The sequence below is a fragment of the Chenopodium quinoa genome, unplaced genomic scaffold (genome assembly GCF_001683475.1).
Source record: "Chenopodium quinoa cultivar QQ74 unplaced genomic scaffold, ASM168347v1, whole genome shotgun sequence".
Classification (NCBI taxonomy): domain Eukaryota; kingdom Viridiplantae; phylum Streptophyta; class Magnoliopsida; order Caryophyllales; family Amaranthaceae; genus Chenopodium; species Chenopodium quinoa.
The window spans coordinates 1,068,242-1,092,009 of NW_018745454.1; the positions used below are offsets into that span (position 1 = coordinate 1,068,242).

The following is a 23,768-nucleotide window of genomic DNA, read 5'->3' on the forward strand; positions in this document are numbered from 1 at the left end:
ATTTGCGAACTCATCTTCTCCTAAGTGAAGGTGTCGAAAACTAACTTGATCGATCCGACTTAAATAAAACTCGATTCAAATTCCAATTTGTATAGATACTATAATATAACATGACTCAAATGTGAAATAGATCAACTATGCATTCCCGATCTGATTTGAACTAGATCCCCAAATCGACACCTTTAGTTCCAAGACATCATAACCTTGGTGGAACTCTTTAATACTTATGTCTAAAGCAAGAAATAAAAACTTAGGAATTATCCAATGTACAGTAAGTTGTTGATGAAAGCAAATAATAAGATGAAAAAGGGCAGCAAATGCAATGCATCTGACAGACATAACATAATAGCATAAGGAGCATGTCCAAATCCATGTGCACTACTCCTTACTCCGTAGCAGATAAGCCTCATTGCTCCCTTTATCTTTCTATTCCCCACTTTACCCTTACATTCCGCCATTGAAACGCAGCGTTTTGTAGGTGGCAAAGACCGTGTTACGATTAATGCGCAGCGCTTTAACTTCTTTTTGTTTCTTAATTTTAGGGCACGTGAATGAGTTATGACTTGACTGTTTCTTGTAACTACACTCAGTACAACCCAAATGCTTCACATAATAAATATGCTGCATTGCTGCCATATTGTCTCTCTAACCTTTACCTATTTGAATTGGCTGATTAGAGAATTGTTTCAACTTAATTGAAGGTCTAATATTTGAATAATTTGATCATGAGACACTGCACAATAAATTATTTGTCGGTCGGGAAAATTTCCTGTCAATTAGGGATTCATTTTGCTCTAATTTGAATTAGTCTAACTAAGAGTCCGTTTTGATTTACTGAATTGAGTTGCACTCAACTGAACTGATTGGAGGTGATGAACCGAACAAAATAGAGTTGTAATGAATTGCTTATGAGAGAAGGAAATTAGGAATTATACTAATTGAAGCTTAACTAAAGTGAATTGAAACGAAATTAATTAAGCTGAATAGGCCTTAAGTAATATAGTAGTATAATGTTGTCTTCTTATACTTCCTCCGTTTTTTTTATTGCACCGTAAGGGGTTTCACGCTTGCTAATGCATTACTTAAGCTATTTTATCTTTAATTATACTTTAATAAAAATTATAAAAAGTTGATGTTTAGAAAGTAAATTTCGAGACGAATCTAACTAGATCCACATGAATATGTTTTTCCCAATAGATAAGTCACAAATAGTGATCGAAGAAGATTAAGTGAATAGTGTAAAAGTTCTTATGGTGCAATAAAAGAAAAACGGAGAAAGTATATTGAATAGAGTTTAAAGCCTTTAATGAAATATTCATGTTAATTTTTTTAACCATATTTTAAAATTTTGTTATTACTACTATTACTCTAGGGTGTACATTAGAGTTTGTTAAACAAATATCAGATCAAACGTTTGTTAGTGAAAAATAAGTTTTTTTTTTTTTTTTTTTTTTTTTTTTTTTTTTGCAATTTCCTACGGTAAACATCAAGTTTATGTAATATTTGAAATACTTTCTGGAAAATTTGTCAATTACTACCGCAAGTTAATACTACTTTGTAAATTACTACCGCAAATTAAAAAAGTTGTGAATTACTACCGCAAAAAATTTTAAGATGTTGCGATTACTACCAAACCCCCATTGAACCCAACTATGACGTCATTATATCACTTTAACCCATAATTAAAGCCCTTAACCATGACGTCATTATATCCCTAAACCATTTTTTTTTTGGGGGGGCTGGTTTTTACATTTTTTTGGCCTATTTTTACATTTTTTTTGGGAATTGTTGTATTCAAACTGAATTTTGGCCCATATATAACCGTTGAACAAACTTTAGACTCTGATTTCAGTGTCGAAACTTGTATCGTTTCTTTCAACAGCTAATTTATAGTGTGTGTAACAATAATCTTCTTCGGAAAAGTTAATATTAACTCTTACTATTTCAAAAAATGGAATATTTGACTCATATTACATGGAAACTTTACTTTGTATCATCTACTACTATTGAATTGACACAAGGGCTTTATCGTTACACTAATTTTAACAGCACAAACTATGTACATTATTCTCATCTTTATAACTAATCCTAAGTTATATGTAACGAGCATCTTTCTTATTTGGATTGAACTGTCAAAGTCACTAATTAATAAGACTTGTAACCATTAATTCAATCCACCACCTTTAGCTTAAGTTTGTGTTCTATTAAACATGTTGAAATAAGTTTAAATAAGATAAGTTTATGATAAATAAGTTACGAGAAGTATTAACAAGAGCTACTTAAAATGCAAGTTATAATAAGTTCATTTAAGCTAAGTTTAGATCAACGAAAATCAGGTGAAATTTTCAGCCTAACTTACATATTTTGTACGTGATATGAGCTCACCAAGCCATCCAATGTTACAAGTTAATCCTCCGTACATCTAAGCCACAATATATGTATCATTTTACTACTTGTAATAATTTAAATCACATAATAAATCATATCAACGTAACCATTAATTCCAGACCTAGGTCAATAATACAAACAGTAATCCCTAGATGGAATAAAAGTGAATGGTAATGAAATTGGGGAAAGGGACACGTGGTAAGCATATGATAAGGGTTGGGAGAGTGGGACCCAAAAAGAAGAAGGGAGACGGCCATGAGACACGGCCTGAGCAAGAAAGGATGTTGAGACCCGTAAAACGACTCCAATTTCCCATAATCAGATCATCCCCCCATCATCTTCTTAGCTCTTCCACATGCTCCATTCTCTCTCTCTCTCTCTCTCTCTCTCTCTCTCTCTCTCTCTCTCTCTCTCTCTCTTCTTTCCTGGTTTTTCCAATTTTATTTCATCCCCTCTATATCAGGTAATTGTTTGTAATAACGCCTATTTTTTCTACTTGTATTTTTTTTTGTCTTCAAAGTTCAAGACTTTGTTTGGACTGTCATTTTCTTGTTATCAATGTTTGACTATATTAAAGGGCTTGTTCTCTTCAGCTCCAATCACTTCAGCAGTTCACTTCCTAATTTACTTTTCTCATAAAATATTTAGTTTAGTTTGGTTTACTTCAGTTTATTTCAACTCTAATCAATTCAGTTCACTTCAATTTAGTTCAGTTTAATTTAGTTCAATTCAGTTTAATTCAGCTCAATTCAGTAAATCAAAACAAGCCTACTGACTGATTTTTGATCATTTAGGAATACGATCGTATCTAATTAACACTCTTCTATCCTCAATTTTTCTCGTAAAATCATAACTGAGTGAAAAATATGGTCTTATATTATCATTGATATATTATCTTGTGATAATAAGTGTTTTTTTTTTTTTTTTTTTTTTTAAAGTATGCATATATTAAGATTGGTCTTAAATGAAAAACATCAAAAGAAAACAGTAAATGTGGCAAAAATTCATACATAGCCATAGTAGACTAGCCACAACTATCATACGGTAATCATTATCCCCAAAAATACCATAGCAGAAATCATAGTCATACAAGATCATATAATGCCATAATACAATGTACTTCAATTCTAGTCCACCTATTTTGGCTGCTAAATTTTTAAACTACTGCTTGGTTTATTTGGAGTATTATAAAATGACACACAATAATTTGTTACGAGGTACGTGACAAGTTACGCAAATATAAGACAATAAATAGTTTAAAATTAAAAGACAGTACTGTAATTAGATAATTAATTAAGGTGTATATATACTCCGTATAACATAAGACATGGAGAGATGAGGGATGTAAAAGGGACAACATATTATTATGTACGATTACTTAACTGTATGTAACTCATTAGGTACAACCTAATTATTAACAGGAGCTAAAATTAAGAACAAGTTTAATTAATTAATAATTTAAATTATTGGGTTGGTGGGGTTATCGGGTGTTTAATTGGATGATATATTAGGGGGCAGGGTTTAAATTAGGTCATATTAATAAAATGGGTCAACATCATTCAACCAAATATGAGGATAGGGACAAATTTGGAGTGTATCTGGGAGGGTCCCATTTTTGAGATGCGGAGCACTTTCTTTTCTTTTCTTTTGTTTCCTCACACTAATTCACACGATACAACCCCCATTTGGCCATACATTTTTTTTTTTTTTGAACTTCCCCTAAATTAATGAACATTAATTACATATTCTTGATTGATTAGGGAGTTTATCAGATTATACATTCGGTTGTATAGTAGAAATTGTATCGATCTGATTGTATAAATGAGTTTTCAAAGTCAGTATATATTAAGAATACGAAGTATTATTCTTCCCAAAAAAAAGAATACGAAGTATTATAATTTTTATAAAGAGGATACTTAATAAGATTATAATATATATCTCTGATAAATTAGGTTCAACACATTAAACTAAACCACTGAACATTGATTTGTTTCCTTCAACTAATTTTCATTAGTTTTGAGACAATTAAGCTCTTATAAATTGAGTTTGACATAATTTAGTTTATATAAATTTTAAACAAATTAAGATCAAAATTAAAATGAGTTTACATTTGTTAATTCAGGTAAAATAAGAATTACCCAAACTTAATATACAAATGCAATAATTTCCAATTAATTATCTAAGTTATAGAGTAAAATAAACTAACTACAAGGATTGTAGGTTCAGAATTCATATACATGGGTGTTTATTTCTAGAACTTTTCATATATACTTGAGTGCATGATGCTCCCTATTAAATCAAATTTATATTAGTTTTGTTTTAGTTTGATGATTTAATAATGAACTGAATTGATTGGAGCTGAACTAAATTGTTTTATAAGAGAAGGAAATTAGGAGCTGAATTGAACTGAACTGAATTGATTGAAACTGAACTGATGGAACTAATTAAAGCTAAACTGAATTGAAATTAACCTGAATAGAACACACTTAGTGTACCATACACTCTGATAGTGTTTATAACAATATCTCCTTTATTTCAAATACAATGGAATAAAAAAATAAATACATAATCTATAAGTTTTTTTTAACGTGATTTCACATGAGTTCTAATCTTCACAATTTAAAAAATTTAGCCCAAAATACCATAAATTTTTGAAAAAAATCCTAACACCATCTAATAATTTGTTTTCATTCACTCACTACTCACTAGTCAGTAGTCACCGCCCATGCGCATGCTGCCTTTCCTCCTTTCTCCTTGCACAAATTCTCATAACCCATCTTCTAACAACCTTATGTCCTTAATCCCTCTTACACCCCAACAAAATTTAATTTAAAATAAAAAAATAACTAAAAATAATAAAATAAATAAAATCCTAACCCTTTAAGACCTAACCCTAACCCAACTCTCCCAAATTTCCCCCCTTTTTTGTTGATTCTTATTTGTTACCCCTCATCAAAAAAATATATCATCAAAGCACACATCTCTCTTAAAATTTCTCTCTCCTCTCAAACTTAACCCAATCTTCAACTTCTTCTCTCCCAACACTTTCATTCTTCTCCCTTCATTCTCAACCTATAACCTTGCTCTACTCTTTTTCTTGCATTTTTTACGTGATTCTTTTCACCCTAATTTTACCAATTATCTTTTCCATCAATTCCATTTTCATTCAAATATTATTATCCCATGAAACTTTTAATTCTTATTAGCTTCTTATCATCCTTTTTTCTTTCTTTCTTGTTCTAGTTAATTAGGGTTAATAATCCATACAAGTCCTTCATCATCAAGGTTGGTTTTATTGATTTCCATATCGATTTCGATAATATGGATCAAGTAACTGCTCATGGAAGGCCTCTTCCTCCTCCTTTTCATTCCAATAGTCTTCATCTAAACCCTCATCATCAGTTTCACCACTTTCAGCAGCAGCAGCAACAACAACAACAACCGCAACTTCTACTTCAACAACATCATCAACAACAACAGCAGCAACAACAACAGCAGCATCATAGCTCGGAAGCTGAGCAAAGCGGAAGTAGTAGCGACCTTAAATCGAGTCTAAAGAGGGAACGAGACGACTCGGGGGCTGCTGATAGCAAGAACGAAGGCGGAGGAGACGGCGAAAGAGAGATCCAAAGACGGCCTAGAGGAAGACCAGCTGGATCCAAGAACAAACCCAAACCACCTATTATTATTACAAGAGATAGTGCTAATGCTCTTAGATCTCATGTTATGGAAGTTGCTAACGGGTGTGATATTATGGATAGTATAACTAACTTTGCTCGTCGTAAGCAAAGAGGGGTTTGTATCTTGAGTGGAACGGGAACTGTTGCAAATGTTACTCTCCGGCAACCTGGGGCACCAGGTGCTGTTGTTACCCTACATGGGAGGTTGGAAATTCTATCTCTATCTGGGTCGTTTTTACCGCCCCCAGCACCACCTGCCGCTTCTGGACTTACCATTTATCTGGCTGGAGGTCAAGGGCAGGTGGTAGGGGGCGGGGTTGTAGGGCCTCTACTGGCATCTGGGCCTGTAGTGGTCATGGCCGCGTCTTTTGGGAACGCGGCCTATGAGAGATTACCACTAGAGGAAGAAGAGGGAGGTGGGGCCCAGATGCCAGGAGTAGGCCCTGGGAATAATGGTGGCGGTGGATTAAAGTCACCGCCACCTGGAGGAGTAGGAGGGCAAGTCATGGGCGATCCCAGTCATAATAATAATAATAATAATAATGGAAGCGGAGGCGGTGGAGGATCAGGAGGAGGAGGAGGGAATTTACTACAAGGGTTGCCACCAAACTTGTTGAATTCATTGCCACCTGAGGCTTTTTGGGGTACTCCTAATAATCGATCTCCTTATTGAGATTATTATGATAAAATGTTAGTACATTTTACTCCTTTATGGGTTAATTATAAGTGAATGAATGTTTTTCTTTTCTTTAGTTTGAATGAATGAATGAAGCTCTTTGTTAAGTTGGAAACTTTTACTACTCACAATTTAAGTAGAGAGAAAGTTTATCCCTCATCATCTCCTGCTTTATTATTTCCTTATATTTGCCTTATCTATGTTTTTTTTGACAATTTTCTTTTGTTTAATTTTCCTTTCTTTTATCTTACATTAGTTTGGATGTTAATAATTTTCATGGGTTTTGTTTTTGTTTTTGATTTGTGATAAACCATCAACTTACATTAGTGATGCTAATAATATCCATGTGTGAAATTTAGTTTGTAAAACTGCTTAATTTCAAGTATTTACACTTCATCTTGAATTCTTGATCATATAACACATATATATATACAAGAACATTATAATTTTAAAAATTAAAATTGTCCACGTTTTCAGTACCTCTACTATTTCTCTCTATGTTCTATGTGATTGTTATATGGCCGAGTTAAATATAAACATATAAAACTATCAAATTTTTTGTTTCTGTTTTTAAAAATAACTGAGTAATTAAAATGAAACGGAGGAAGTATTATAAATTTTATAATCTAACAAATTAAATATTTTTTTTTTTTGGTTTTTAGAAAAGGTGGGTCAATTATCCAAAACCTTAAACCACTTATGATCCATCTTTAATTATAACTATAATTATAATTATGAAAGGAGTATTTAAACATATATATTAGGAAAACAAAAAAAAAATGAATAAGCAGAGTAAAAGTAGGGAGAGTCTTTGATCACTTTCTTTGTACTTACTTCACATGCAACTCAGCGCCCACCAACTTTTTCACTGCACGCATTACCATCATTCATTCCCAACTTCGCTTTTATCACATAATTAAAAACAAATTAATTACTATTCTAAACATGTTGTTACATGACCATAATCATAGATTTTAGCATCAACTTAACACACACTAGACAATATAGTATGGGCATCACATACAACATTGTTGGATAGTGGTACATAAGAAGCTAAAGTTTAACACTGAATGATGGACGGTGTATGATTATGTTTTAAAACGCGGAATTAATACTACACGGGTACACCTATATATCTGGCTTTTACGGCTGTATATAAGAATTACTATTAATGTAGGTGGGGGTGGGATGGGATATATGATGAATTAAGAGTGAAGATTGGAGAAGGTTAGAAGTAGTGAGTAGTGTGCATAGAAGAAGGTGATTAATGAGTGAATATATTGGTGATCTCACTGAAGGATTGCACATTTGCACGTGCGCTGCTACTCTGATGCTCTGAATAAACTAATTTTAAGGTGCTAAAAAAAGTTCCTTTTCGAGGCATTTTTTATTTTTTTATTTTATTTATAAAATTACATTAAAAAAACATTTATAAAAAAAAAGACTGAACAGATTCACAGCTCAGCAATTTAAAAAAACAGAAGTATGAAAGTTTGAAAAAAAAAAAAAAAAAAAAGACAGCAACACCCACGCACCTCTCCGGCTTGAGAGTTTGTGAAGCTTATACTCCGTAACTTATAACCATTTAGTTTCTCTCTTGTTTCTCTCTCCTCTTACTTGTTTGAAATTGAGAGGTTGTGTAAGAGTGGAAGCTTGTTGTTCACTACTCATCACTGTTTTTGTCTCTTAAATTTATTCTAGTTTAGTGCACCCTTTATATTCACTTTTAATGTAATAAAGTATTTTTGATTATGATAACAATAGGATATTTTAAATCTCGTTGAAGCATATCTACTTCGAATTGTTCCACTGAAATATCTGACCTTATTAAAGTGTATTGAGGTACTTTAATTTCTTGATTTTAAGATGTATGTATGCATGTTCAGAATTATTTATCTTTACCGTTTAGATCGTTAACCTCTACTTGTCGGCGATCATCTTTAGCAAAGAATTTGACTAATGAAGCATAGTTAGTTCAATGATATAATTCAGTCTCCAATATATTATAGACTTATAGTCAAATTCCCATGTATATACGAGTATATAAGTTGATCTTTTACTTCGGACCTGTTCACATTTACCTAATTTCAATTCAGTTCAGTTCAGTTCAGTTCCAATCAATCCAGTTCAGTTCAGCTCTTAATTTCCCTCTCTCATATAAAAATTCATTTTAGCTTAGTTCAGGTCAGTTAAGTTCAATTAAGCTCCAATTAGTTCAGTTCAGTTCGGTTCAGTTCAGTTCAGCTCCAATCAGTTCAGTTCATCAAATGTGAACATACCCTATATGGACAATATATCCTCTATCGTAACCTACATATATAGCTATCAAATGAGTATACTCATTTTGCGTTAGGTGTTATAATACCCAGTAGTAGTTATTAGCTGCAATGTAGAATTGTCTCAAACGAATTAATTTACATTTTCAAACCGATCTTCTATTTGATAATTTTGAGTTATAATTGTAACATATTGAGTGGTACTAATTAAGCCTTTGTTAGGGGTTAGTAGTGTATTGATTTCAGTGTCATACTAATTGAACATCTAGGAGGCTATACTTTGATTTCCACAAGGCTTTGCTATTGATTTACGGAAGTATCTTTGGACTTTGAACAAATTACAACAAAGTCATTTATCATTTCCTTGAAGGTCTAAATAGCTAAGCTATGGTTTATAAAACTTTATTTGAGTTTAATGCCATTTAAGCTCATTCACTATGTTTTGTACGAGTAAGATAATATAATTAGTCCTAATGCTTTGTACATTTTCTCAAATGCTATTGATTTGAATGTATGCCTAGCTTACAAAGAGACAACATGTTTGTGTCTTGCATTATTTTGTAACTCCACAAATATTAGGAAATGAAAAAAAAGGCACAATATATTTATGAAGAATGACGAATTAAAAAGTTTTACATTGAATCCCTATCCAGCTTCCCATAAACTATAAAGTTTATAAAAGGACAATAGGTGTGTGTCTTGCAGTCATATCGTAACTCCACAAAATTTAGGGAAAAAAAGGGAGTACAATAAATGTTTCAAGAATGACCTAATGATGAAAAAACCTTATATTAGCTCCATTTTATGTTATCGATATTGCTAACGAGCGCCCCAGGGCGTTAAATAAGGATAAATTATATTGGTTGAAATGGTATTAAGTTAGGAATTCATGACAAAATCACGCGTTGTTCGGTGTAATTAATGTTAATTTTATTTTAATATTTGTATTTTAATTCTCTTATCTAACGCCCCGGGGGCGCTCATTAGCTTTTGCCTTATGCGATGTTATTTGCAATGATTTGACATAAAGTGTGAGTAAAAAAATGTTTAATCGTCGCAAATAATATGAAACAAGATAGTATTAATTTCATTTTTTTTTTGTTAGCTATCAAGTTGAGTGAATCCTAACCTTGATGAGCTGCCTTAATTGTCTTAGCAACATTTGTCCGTATTATCTTCCTTGTCGTTTTGGTAAAGTTTGATAAATGAAGTAGATAAAATAATTATCCTTTGTCTTTGTCTTAAGCTTTGACGACAATGCATGGGTTATCGATCACTAAGCTTCATTCAAGTACTGACGCTGGGTTTATTGTTGTTCTTGTCCAACCTCGATATTCAATCTCTTGCTTACAACACACATTCATGTTTCTTACTCCATAATTAGGATCTTAATGTATGTACTGTATGTTAATTCAACCACTACATTTCACTCATACCCAAACATCGACTTTTTTTTTTTGTTTTTCAAACCACCCTACGTGAATCACGCCAACTCTTCCCACTACACATCGGACGGTCACACCCGCCACTACTTTCGTCGCGCTCCTCATGGCTGTGCACCTAGGGAAGAGTGAGGGATAGCTTAAGTGGTTTGAGCTCTCCTTCCGATTCCAAGAGATCTTGGTATAGATTCTCATCACCCGCCCCTGTGACTCTCTGAACACTATAAAAAAAACACTTAGAAGCTAGGGTAGCAGTGCTTGGTAAGTTGGTAAGGTTACTCAGCTAACAGTATATTGGTTGCAGCATGGTAAGATGGCAGGAGGTGTTAGTTGGACAGCCGAGGAGCGAAGTGTTTCATTTTACTCATATTATTTGAAGTGTATACTACAAGTCTACAACAAACCACCATAACTGAGTCTTAGTCTCAAAATGACCCGAAGACTTCAAATATCTACTGTATTACGAGTATTTATTCTTATTAACATCATATCAGAAAATATAGAGCAATATTACTTTTTCCCGGTTGCATGTTGCCAACTAATTATACTACCTCTGTTTATAAGTATTTATTACATACATCTATAGAACATTATTTGTGAGGTATAAAATATAGGTTACACACAGTAATATTAATTCACGGAGGTAGTATTTTATTTGATAAAATTGAACAAGTATTTAAAAAAAAAAAAATCCTACTTGATATATTACACTTCATATGTATATTGGAGCACAAATACAATCAAAGTTTCGTTAAATCAAGAGACAAGATTAGACTATATAACTTAGAAATGGAATTAGATGACCTTATTTTAGTTGAAGAGAACACAACCTTAGACTTGTATAGGGAAAAAAATGGAAAAATTTACATTAGAATTTACACAATTATGAAATGAAAATTAGATAAAATGCTATTCCGTACAATACACTAGGCGAGACCTCAATAATGATATTAGTACTACTTTTTTTACTTTCATAGATGTAATCTGGGAATCCCATGGCGGTAACCACAACTCCACAAGAACCCAGTGAGAATCATTTCAGGTGTGGCGGGTGGCAGGGGAGCTCCCCCTTCGAAACGGTATACATTAACTATAGGATTACAAAACTGACCACCACCACTGTGTATGCGTCAGACTAGCGAAAAACTCCGTACTGACTTGTTTGGCGTTGTATATTTCCTCTTCATAATACTAGAGGCACTGCACTGCATCCGGAGAATCCTATCTGGATTCACTTTATGGGTGAGAATATATAATCATCATCAAGATTATATCTCCACCCGTAACCGACTCAGCTCTGCTTGGAAAGTGGGGCTGGAAATAAGGGTTCGACGGGCAAGAGTCCTAATGTCTTCCCGTGAGCAGTCCCGGGATATGCGTACCAGCTCCCAGAGTGCTCCCCCAGCAATCATATCTTTAACATTTACTTCTGCGGAATTAATGTACATTATTTTCAACTGTCATTTCACTGAGTTTTACCATTTCTTTTTACGCAGTTTGAAAAAGATAGGTTTTTACTCACCATGCTGAGCTAAGTGGCACAATGCAAGCTCAATATGCCGCCTGATCGGTGAAGCTTCATTATTGGCATTTTGTACAATCCAAGGAAGTGCACCATCCTCGAGCAGTAAAGATTTTCCAGTTTTTGACCCTAAAGTAAACAAGGCACAAGCATGAGAAACATCAAAGGAACCTATCGAATCCTAATTACTAAACAGCAAATTCTCCTTCCATACTCAAACTAGTTGTTGGACCATTAAGAGCAATGTACGTTTGAATCAGATTTGACGCTGGGAGCCTGGGACTATCACAAAGGAACTTTAATACTACTGATATTTAATTGTGCATGACACCTTTCCAAGAGTTTTCTCAAAACCTAGGTGTTTTGGTAAAAAGTCCAATACTACAATTTCCGTGGACACTTGACAGGAATGAAGAATGGAGTTGGGACAAAACAAGAAGAAACTCATTGCTCCCCCCTAAAGCTGATGATCACATTCCACCACATAACCAATTGAACACACATTCTACTCATCAACTATCAGAACAAATACCAGTGCGAGTATTTTGTAATAAAGATTGATGATAATTTTAAACTTTAAAGCCATGCATCACTTTTAAATACTGAAACTGTTTGACTCTATGAGATAATGACGACAGGTCCTCTAACAGCACACATGAGAAAAACAAGCCCTTGACTGTTAGGAAGCCCTGGAAGCTCATGCAACAAAAGTTCAGAACAAGTCCGAATACAACAGTCAGAGAGAGACTAGCCTCTTGCTTAATCAAGTTACTCAACTAGGCAAAGATGGCACATAACCACATACCTTGAGTTGCACCCCGAGATTCACATTTAGCAAAGTTTGCTATTCCACGTGCAATCTGAGAAAGAACATCAGGATGTCTACATCTTACCATCCCAAGCAATGCCCTGATACCACCCTCAGCTCGTAGCTTGACCTGTAGCTTATCTGGAAAAAGCAAACTCAAATTTTAAAAACTATAAAAGCTTAAATAATTTGCATACATAAATTAGACAGAAAATAATATCAGACAGGAATCACTTTATGATGTGACTTGGATAGCTCATAGCTCTATGGAGGTTCCTACTTTAACAATTCCTAAACAGTAGGAACAATAGAAGTTATTCGTATTTTACAGCAAGGAGAAAATGAAAAAGAAACTGACAAAGCACAAAAAGACTGTCACTGCTAGCTACTAAAATCATATGTGGTTAGATATACAAGAGTCACAATTGTGACTGAAATTAATTTGTTTTATTTGCTAAATACCCTTTGATTGAGATCTACAATCAATGGGAGAGAGAAGATTGAATTCACATATTTTTCTAAATGCAACTAAATCAGGAAAAGACAACTTCTGAAATTGATCATAGTTGACAGAAGGAATCTATAGTAAAATTATTACAGCACGAGACTGTACACTGAATGGGCTGAAACACAAGAGATGAGATAAATTACCATTCCCGCACAGATTAGCCATTGCTCCAGCAACCATGCGAAGAGTCTGTGGATCTTCCGCATCATCAGCTGTTATTGATAAGAGACTAATTCCACCTTCAGCAACTATATGTTCTTGATTGGCTTCTGCAAGTACCAGTAAGAGACAGCATGAAAATGAAGCAAAACTACCACTTGAACAACTAAATGCATGGTCATCAAGAAACCAAAAAACACACACAAAATCCATTTACCATTCATTGCAAGATTGGCAATTGCTCCAGCTGCTACACGGCGAACAGTTTCATCTTCGTAGCTTCTAAGAAGCATTAACAAGGAAGTGAGCCCACCAGCAGCCACAATCCTCTCTTGGTTTGTTTCTACATAGCCAACATTACTCTTTTAGGTTTCAACTTAATATACGATTCATGAGATGTTTACTTAAAATCTACACATGAGATGAACAGCAAAACAAGTCATAAAGGAAATAAGGAAAATCTTACAACCTTCAGCAGCAAGGTTAGCCACAATTTTCACTGCATGAATACGTGTATTGGCATCCTCCGACTCAAGCATCGATAAGATTCTTTGCAATCCAACTGCAATAATGAATTTACAATGAGCAGATGAAACTAACCTGACAAAAAAATAAACATAAATACAGCAACCGGGTATCATCCTTTTTTGGGAGTACTTCATTAGTTCAAGTTCCATTATATCCTCTACTCTCCCCTGCCCCAAAAGAACAAGAAAAGAAAGAATCTGATGGCATTTACATAACCAAAATATCATTATCTTGTACTAAGTTGCATTCCTGTTTTCCACTGAAACAAATCCAAAAATAAAGGTATTGTTGACGCTTTAACTCTGATCACTAGGTCCCCTAAACAGAAAGGATAATCTTAAGTGTGGAATCTTAATCAACAGCAAAGTTCCCTTGTAAAAAATATATTCATAGTTCTGAATCAGAAAGAGCCACATTTCCAGACATGTGTTTACTTTTGTTTATGTGAAGTTGTGAACCCTAATATGCATTGCCTTTGTGAAAGTCTGTCTAATTACCTATACATTTCAGTGACCCTGACAATATACGATACTGAAAATGTCACTATGCAAGTGGAAGACTGTAAGAAAATTACTAACAATCACAGATGTCAGAAGTCACAGCATGCTGATAGAATATCAATCCCAGAAAAGCTAGAGCAAAAACAACACTTAGTACAGAAGATGAATATTGAGAACATATACTGCATTTTACTACCTTGGTTACCAACCAGAGATATTATAGGATTAGGAGCCATTTAGAAAGCAATAATTTCCTATACAATAATAAAAATATTTAAAGCATGAAGGGCTAGACTGCAAAGATTATCAGAAGAAAGAAAGTATGCTAAATGTCCTCGTGAAAGCCACAAACTGATAGAGTGATAGGAAGTCAAAAAGCTTAAAAATTATGATAGCACTTTGCTCAGAAGATAAATCTTGAGAATACATCATTTCAGCCCTGCCCTTCCCGATCTTGGTCACCAAACAAGGAGAGTTCTATAATTTTCTAGTCATTGTTAAAGGCTTTAATCTCCAAATGACATCAAGAGTTATTGGCCAAACTATCCAACACTAGTATGCATAGATCTGTTCAATCAAGATATGATAATTGAAACACAGTGATTCAGGATGCCAAACATCAGATGCATCAAATACACACCTTATTCTCACCTTGTTCAAAGAGTGAATTAAATGATGACTTGGGTCCATTTTCTCTGTCTTTGTTTTGGGATTGTCTACTTGGGGACGTGAGTGATTGGGGACGAGATCCATTTCCTGATTCAAGCCTTTCAATGTACTTCCGCATCTAGTGACAAAAAGTTCAAGTAGTGATCAAGTCAGAAAGTATCCAAATTAGAGATAGATAGTGTTGCTACCTATAAGAGAACACTCCTTCAATTCCAACACACAAACTCCAGAGATTACAAAGCCAATTAAAAAATATGTGACACCAATATCACAATTTAATTCTTGCTCAAATAGCTTAGCATTGTTATGTGCATATGCAATAACAATCACACGGCTAAAAAAGGATACAGGGCCGTAAAAAAGAGAGATAAATACCTGATCGGCTTCAAACGTAAGCTGCAACAACTGGCTTTGTAAAGATGTGATTTCTTCTTGAAGCTTTTTCTTCTCATAAGCTTCATCTTCCAGCATCTGGTGAAGTCTAACAAATTCAGCAGTTCCACCTCCCTGCAAATCCAAAAAAATCAGGTTGAGGAATAAAAAATATGTATATATAAAAATAAATAAAAATAATAATAAAAAAAAGGAAGAAAAAGAGGGTAAAAGATGCTAGATCACAGGCACCACCAAACAAAAGTGAGAACACACCTCTGAAGATGTCAACTGAGATAGTTGATTTTTCAAGTTCTTGGCCTCCTCTTCAGCTGCCTTTCGTAATTGAGTTTCATTTTGAAGAAGCTTTTTAATTTCAGCAACTTCTTCTGATAGAGACACATTTTGTTCCTAAATGAACGAGGCACCAGGGAATCAATGCACTTAACATGCTTATGGAAACGATATTCAGCAAATGTTGTACATATTATATTCAAAGCCAATTATATATAAGTATATATCTGTGAAAAGAAAACATATGGAAACCAAACTAACAAACACTATACCGGTGAAATCAATAAACACTATGCAACAAGTGTTAGCAGTATATACCTCTCTATCACATGGACCATTGCTGAACCCATTCTTCTGCTGGTTTTGCTGATTCGTAATCCACTTCTCCTCAAGCTTCTTTATGGACTCTAAATAATCCATTTGACACTTTGTTCTTTCTTTCTGGGTTTCAAGAGAACAAACTCAAAAGGTTAATAAACACCTCAAAAGGAATGGAAAGCAAAGAGCCAGCCACTTCAAAGATGAATAGGTTTTAGAATCACAAAATATCCTCTAAAACAAGAGTGCAGTAGCAAAAAAAGCAAAGTACCCAACATTTTCAACAAACCTCTAATTCATTAGAAAATTTCCTTTCAACTTCAGAGACATGGTTCTCAGCTTCTAGACTTATTTTTCTGACTTCATCATCAAATGCTTTCTGCCGCCTTTCTCCCTCAGCAATAAGTTTGTCCAGTTGTACCTCAAGTCTTTTGGACAAACTTTTGTAATCAAATTCTTCCTTTATTCTCAGCATGTTCTCAACCTTCATGGCCTGTGACAGAGAAGTCTCAGCATCTAACATAACAGATACCAATCATATTATTCATACATTAGTTCAACTATGTTGCCCATTTTCAATGAATTTCAATATATTCCTACATCATCCTCAGATTATTAGAAGTTTCAAATTTTCCCAAAAGAAAAGCATATCTATTTTTTTTTACTGTCTGTATCCTACTTTATCCATCTTTTCTTTACACCCACTCATCTAATCAATATGAAACGGACAGAGCACAACAAAACCTAACCACAACAGATGTGAGAAATTATACTAAGTAGTAAAAGAGCATTGTGCAATCACATCAAATTACAGAGAAAAAGGCTGCTCACTCTTTGCCCAAACAATATAGTGCTTGTAGTCTCTCCACGATGCCGGGGTGAAGGACCAATTGTTACAACCAGGGATGTTCTCGCAGACCCTGTATGTCAAAAGAAGTACATTAAAACTTTCTTAACGTATCTCAATATCTGTTTCTTTTTTCTTTTCTTCTAAGCCAGCTTCTTTTTAGATTTACACACAACAGGGACAAAACATTTGCCAAGAGATTTGACTCATTTGAGTGAAAACAGCTAGCATCGTGCACATAGCTGAACGAGTATGGTTATCACATGAAATCCACTAGATCCAATTAAAACCCTCAATATTTCAGCAAAGTGAACCTATAATGCCTCACCTCCAAATGAATCTCTAAGCAACCTCGTGAGTTTGGAATCACGTACTGGAACATGAGGGCTATTCTCTGCAAGTGCATTGATACATTTTCCTAATGCAGTAAGAGAGAGATTGATAGCCTTTGCTTCCTCCAAGGTATGGCCCTCACTTCCTACCAGCAAAAAAAAGGAAATTAACTCCAGTAATGATCGCTTTTTTGAAACAGAAAGTAATCATTTACAATCCAGAATTATGAATATAGGCCAGGAAACATAAAAATACATGAAAACAATAAACCTATACACTAAGTAATAAGTAGGAAATGCTGATGCAAGATACAAATGCACCACAATATATTACAAAAGTAGTAGACTATTCTTATCTGCACCTGACTTGTGAACACGCTCAGAACCAGCAAGATCTACCACCACCAACTTGCCCTTCCGCAGTATTGGTGGATCACAGTTTTTCACTGATTGGTTCTCATCCTCACTAGAAGAAGGCTCTCCTCCTCCAATGGACCTCTTAACTTGTATCTGGAATGGGCCATCAACACCAAACATGTTGCAACACATTTGTGGATATTATTACAAGCAAATAGAAACATAACAGAAAGAGCAACTCACATGAATGAAAAAGATAATATAAAAGAAAAGAATTTACAAACAAGTTGCCATACTATATTTTATATTGAATGGAAGAAAAGCAAAAGATATACTTTGTATTCAACTCTTCAACCCACTTTCCAGACGATAGCAATCTTTTACATCAATGACAATCAGGCTAACAGCTGACAAACAGGGTACTCTCAGTGCTCTAGCTGCTTTTGGAGAAGAAACCGTGTTCCACCCTCTACACCATTTATATTCTCAAGCCTTAATTACTAAGACTTCTATGAGATTAGATAGTAAGCTTTTCTCCTTCCCTGTGTGTTTCCAATCCTCCTAATGTCCTAATCTTACAAAATCCAGTAAACATAATCTCTCAATACTAAGACTTCTACGAGATTAGATAGTAAGCTTTTCTCCTTCCTTGTGTGTTGCCAATCCTTCTAATGTCCTAATCTTACAAAATCCGGTAAACGTAATCTCTCAATATTCTGCTGGTGTAATTTCTTGGTTCTTAACTAAATAATATGTTAGACCATGCAGAGTTTTCGCACTATGATGGTGTGATTTCCAGGGACCGAGTTTAATTGAATAATCAAATTTCAGTTTATTTTGAATGCCTCAACAACTGAATGAGTACTAATCACTTTGGAACCATCTAGTCCATCTTATGCCTATTAGTAGTCCATACATTGAAGCAATTATATTGTTATTGCACAATAAAACTTTGTGTAACCTGGAATTCTGGATGCAATTTTGCACCACAATATCTGTGGCAGGCCATTACATTATAATGTTCTCCATTAAATCTCACACTAAAAGCATAGCAGTAGTTAATTTTGCATCCAACAAAAAAAAACTACGGCATATTGTGCAATTCATGTTTAGTGTCTCTCAAATGATCAGAAAGTAGTGGGGGAACAACAGCACATCATATTTTTTTAGCTTTAAGCACTACTCGAATGAATATTCAGAATCACATACTAGTAATTGTTATTGAAGCACAACCACTTAAATTTGACAATTTAAGATTTTAAACTGTTATGCTGGAAATAAGTAGGACGGAAAGTGACTATTCGAGTGATTGATGGGACTGTCATTTAGATACACGAGATATTTCTTTCAAGACTTAGCAAACTTTTCACAAATACTGTCATTCATATATTGTCTGCAATTATTATTATCATTGTCATCACCAGCAGCAGCATTAATTTTAATCAGCATTTTATACCAGATGTTCCATATTCAACGTGTTAATTTCCAGGCATAAAAAGAGATGAGAACACAATGGAATCAGAGAACACGAAGATACTAGGGAAATGGCTAGCATGAAATAGATGAGGGAAAATATTATTACCATAAGGATGGCGTGGCTCCTAGAAGATTCTGTATTCAGCTTTGTATTAGCAGCAAAACGATGAGCTTCCCCTAATCGCAGGAGATCAAGAAAGCTGTTTTGATCTCTTATCTCAACAACAGTTGCACCAGGCAAAGAAACCTCTCCTGTTCTGGGATCCTCTGTGATAGGAATATTGTCATTTGCAGGATTAAGAAGATCTTGAATAGTCTCCATATAAAGCTGCACAAAATTTATGTAATAGTAAGAGCAAAACAGAAAAAATAATAAAAAAAAATTTACAAGGAAAGCTTGGCTAGCTTGGAAGAGCCATAAGGAAATCTATAAAATGCACATTACTAATTAAGTATGCTGCTTTTTCAACTATAAATTCAACCAACCTGTATGTATGATACATAGACTGAATCAGTATCTAAACAGATGTCAGCAAGGATATCCTCCATGGAACGGACCATGATACCTCGATCAGAAACATCTTCTTCTCCCAACTCTCCAAGAGTAAAAGTTTTTCCTGTACCGGTTTGGCCATAAGCCAGCACGGTTCCATTGTAACCATCAAGCACACTCTAGAAAAGCAGAAAAAACATATCAGTCACTCACAGAACAAATTCTTAATTTAAGTACAAATTCTGCAGAATAAAGTAAGGAGTGCAGACTACAGAAGTCATGAAGAAGAAACAAAAATTACTGTGTTTGCCCTACATCCCTCACATAGGATGAACCAATAAGCATACATCTGGTCCAGCCGTCCACATTTGTAGCACTTTAAAATTAAATCACATCCCAACAGAAATGAAGAGAAAAAAAATATATAAAGAAGGATAAAAAATGTGAAAGATACCCACTGTGCCTCTCAGAAGTCAGATCACAAGAAACAATCTTAACATCTCACTAATGATTAAAAAGTATAAGAAGCACATTAAACATACTAGAAACCATACAAAATCAGCAAGAAGTAATGCTTAATTAGGGAAGCAGAAATGGGAAGCTAAACAACAGTGCAGCCTACTTGTTGGTCACAAAATTAAAAATCGAAGAAGACAATTAAGCAACAAAAGAGAAGCCTGACAACCAAAAACACTCAGACTTCAGTTAGGTCTTCCAGCCACTTATTGTGCAAAGGACATCTAAGAATGGTCCAATGCAATACTCTTTGACTCATTCTCAACAACAATGATATCCTTTAATGAAAAAACTACATACAAAGCTACTAGACATTAAATGTCCTCATTAAACCACTTCACCACAATCACCAGAGCCACTTTGTCAATTGTAACACAGTAATATATATGCATCACATTAATATGGGTTTTAATTGAGGTTAAAAATTGCAAACACATTGACAACACACCTCAACCACAGGCTTTGCAACAACTTCATAGACACGCTTCTGGGATGAAAACTCAGTGAGCAATTCATCAAATTCATAAGTGTCTGAGTCCCAATTGTTTTTACGAAGCTTCAACCTCTTGAGCTGGAATAGAACGTCAATTGATTAGCAGTAATACTACAAACCACACACACTTTATGATGATATACAAAGAGATGCAAGTTAATGCAAAAATACAGAGTTCTTGTGCAAGAGACAGAGACGAAAGGGGGAAAACCTCTGGTTGCAACTCTACACAGTCAGCATAATCTGCATCTGTAACTGATTCCTCTGCATTTTTAGGCCTCAGTCTAACAGCTACTCGTACTCTGCCTGGAGCTGATGACATAAAGTAAATGAATGAATTAGCAGGAGAGAGAAAACTAGAAAAGAAGTATATTTACTTGCAACTAGAAAGTCTTTGGACCATATGATGGAGGAGATAATAGAGATAAAAAATGCTGATAAATTAGAATATATAGAACTCTACTGTACACAAGAATTCTCTTGTGAAACTGTCCCTATAATAGGACCCAACAGAATCATATAATACCGGTGTTGTTAGGAGGAACAGATAAAAATTAAAAGCATAATAAATGAGTCATTCAACTGATGATGTACAAATACGTCTTAGCTTCTTCCCTATAATCATAAACACTACGCTTTTCTAGGATTAAAATCGAGACAATGACACAAGAACTGCAGCAGAATGCATCTTCAAACAGCCTCTTTATCAACTGCATCAGGCTATGAGACATAATTGCTGCTTCAGAAAATATAATCAATAACAGCCAAATAATGTGATTAGTTTTTTTTTGTTTTTTTTTTTTTCTGATATCCTAACAAACTATCTGCTAGTTTTTTGTTTTTTTTTTTCCTGATATCCTAACAAACTAAAGCATGGATACACCCACTTAAGAGAAGAAGCTGATCTTCTCAGATAAAAAATTAGCACCCTACTATGTAATCCCTTGGAAAAGAACAACTATCACACCAATGATCTCCTGATTCTAACAATATACAATATCCTACATCCAAGAAATCACTGACCAACCAAGAGTCTAATACATTTAAACTCACGTGCTTAGTAAACATAGAAGGCGGGACTAGAGAGTAGCAATTGAACAAACAGAATCTGCGTAATCCAAAATTACATTTGAACATCTTTCTATGGTGATTAGGATTCTACTCACTTTGGGTCACAAATTTCAAATGTGCAGCTCATCCGTCCAATTCTGGCCATGCCTTTAAACAAATCCGTAGTGATAAAACCTTAAGTCTGCAATGAAAGTTTTTCTCCTAGCAAATAGTCCACCGTTTCTAGTAAAATGGCACTTCAGTATTATGTTCCAGAAGTCATAAACCATCCATTTACATTCTCCATAGAGTAACCTCACATTCCACATCGTCAGCCAACTCACACCATACTACACATTCTCATGCCTACCATCCGCAAAGAAAATCTAGGTAAAAGATTGTAATAATGGCAACGAAAAGCTCTTTGCCAATCCCATTCCTACCTCCATTCTGCATTTGATGTCATAAATTCAGTAATTCACCTCGCTCGACTAATTTTAACTACAATGTGTAATTCACCTAGCTCGTCTAACTCTACTGCCTCAACACCACCTTTTAAAAACAACCTTGATCATTCCACTGATCACACAATACATACCAATACTGTCCACTAATTCCAGTTAACCAATCAAAGCATCATTTGCTCCACTACCAATCACATTACACTAATTCTTAATACTACACAAAAATCAAAAACAAAAAACAAGCTTCACAACAAAATCAATTAAAAACAAAGGCATTGTTAAAATCAACACTAAACTTACTAATTTGCTCCAAAACTTAATCACTCAATGTTTCAAAATATAACTAACACAAACACAAATTAAGCTATAAAAAATCATCAATCACAGAAAACGAAACAGATCGAAAAACAAAAAAATTTAAAAAATGAGAAGAAAAAAAAAACAGAAACCCTAACCGTCGGAAAAATCTCTAGCAGCGACGGCGGCTGCACCACCAAGAGAGGCGGTACGACGAACAGGAGGCTTAGATTTGAAGGAAGAAGACTTATGATTAGTAGCAGAAGACGGCTTTAAGGAACCTCCTCGAAAACCGCCATTTTTAGTAGCCATTAATTGTTTGAAGCAGTTGTTTACAGTTGAGAAAGATTACACCATAAATGAATATACTTCTGGAAATTCCAGAAACATCATCCAAACAAGATCAATAAAAGTGTTTATTTATTTGAATATTTGTGAAATTAATTAATTTGTTTTAAAATTGAAATGAATGAAATTGAAATAAGTGTAAGAAAAAGAGGAGGAGGTGGTCAAGAGATGGTCAACAAAAATGGTGAAATATTTGAGTTTTGAATGAAAAAGGAGAGGAGAATGGGTGTGTCAGGAAGGTGGGGTTACTGAATTTGCGGGGACATGACATGAAGACACTGTGGGAATTTAAAGTGTGGTTTTAAGTACCGAATATGGAGTTAATTTTGACGGTGGTGTGCTTATGAATATTATGATTAGTGTTAATTACTTACTTTTCGCGTTTTTGTCTTACCTCCTTTTCTTTTTCAGTACACTGCTTTTTTTTTTTTTTTTTTTTACTGTTTATGTTGGAATGCTTTATATTTAAACCACAAATGTTAGTCCGAAATAGGATAAACTTTTCAAAATAATTGTGGAAGATGGATTTGCGCCAAAATCTAATTTGTCAACAACGTTTCAATAAGTTTTCCTCAAAAAAAATATGGAGTAACTAAAATTGCGGTTAAAACTCAAAATTATACTCTATAATTCTATAAATCCCATAATGCATAAAAAATTAACAAGAAAATTATCAAAAGTGGGAAAGAATACACAGTATCAAATTTTACTAGTGTTCTCGAGTTCTAATCTTATCAACTTAGGGTTCAGGTTTTCTTATCATCCCCTCTACTTCTAAGGCCATGCTTGGACTGGGGATTTGGGGGTAATATATTAAGGGGATAATAAAAGTCAAATTAGTTGAAATCAGATTAGTGTTTATGGATATCAAAAAATTTGAATAAGATCAGATATCCAATTAGGCCTACCAAGTATAAAAACGTAGGTATTTGGACCGAAACTGTAACTAACAAAA

At 34.3% G+C, this 23,768-nt stretch overlaps 2 protein-coding genes across 2 annotated transcripts; one reads left to right on the forward strand and one right to left on the reverse strand.

Annotated features, from left to right (window-relative positions):
* Positions 1-5,211: 5,211 nt before the first annotated feature.
* Positions 5,212-6,868, forward strand: LOC110714471 (AT-hook motif nuclear-localized protein 22-like). The gene has a single exon (XM_021892984.1). The coding sequence runs from the start codon at positions 5,710-5,712 to the stop codon at positions 6,739-6,741; it is 1,032 nt and encodes a 343-aa protein (XP_021748676.1). The 5' UTR covers positions 5,212-5,709; the 3' UTR covers positions 6,742-6,868.
* Positions 6,869-11,144: 4,276 nt separating this feature from the next.
* On the reverse strand, positions 11,145-22,777 carry LOC110714048 (kinesin-like protein KIN-UB). The gene is made up of 19 exons (XM_021892509.1): positions 22,624-22,777; positions 20,866-20,966; positions 20,610-20,732; positions 19,639-19,824; positions 19,259-19,480; positions 17,682-17,829; positions 17,316-17,465; positions 16,972-17,060; positions 16,430-16,633; positions 16,141-16,263; positions 15,805-15,939; positions 15,532-15,663; positions 15,139-15,274; positions 13,929-14,021; positions 13,677-13,802; positions 13,444-13,569; positions 12,790-12,933; positions 11,985-12,113; positions 11,145-11,891 (listed from the first exon to the last, which is right to left on the reverse strand). Exons 1-19 carry the CDS (start codon positions 22,775-22,777, stop codon positions 11,731-11,733), a joined length of 2,682 nt encoding a protein of 893 aa, XP_021748201.1. The 3' UTR covers positions 11,145-11,730.
* Positions 22,778-23,768: the final 991 nt, after the last annotated feature.

Bases quoted from the DNA above. Each gene is read 5' to 3' on its own strand.
- LOC110714471 (XM_021892984.1), top strand. From the start codon at position 5,710: ATGGATCAAGTAACTGCTCATGGAAGGCCTCTTCCTCCTCCTTTTCAT.
- LOC110714048 (XM_021892509.1), bottom strand. From the start codon at position 22,777: ATGGCTACTAAAAATGGCGGTTTTCGAGGAGGTTCCTTAAAGCCGTCT. The intron at 20,967-22,623 runs GTTAGGGTTTCT...TTATGTCATCAG, and splicing joins TGCTAGAGATTTTTCCGACG to CTCCAGGCAGAGTACGAGTA. The intron at 14,022-15,138 runs GTGAGAATAAGG...TCATTATTGCAG, and splicing joins TAATTCACTCTTTGAACAAG to TTGGATTGCAAAGAATCTTA.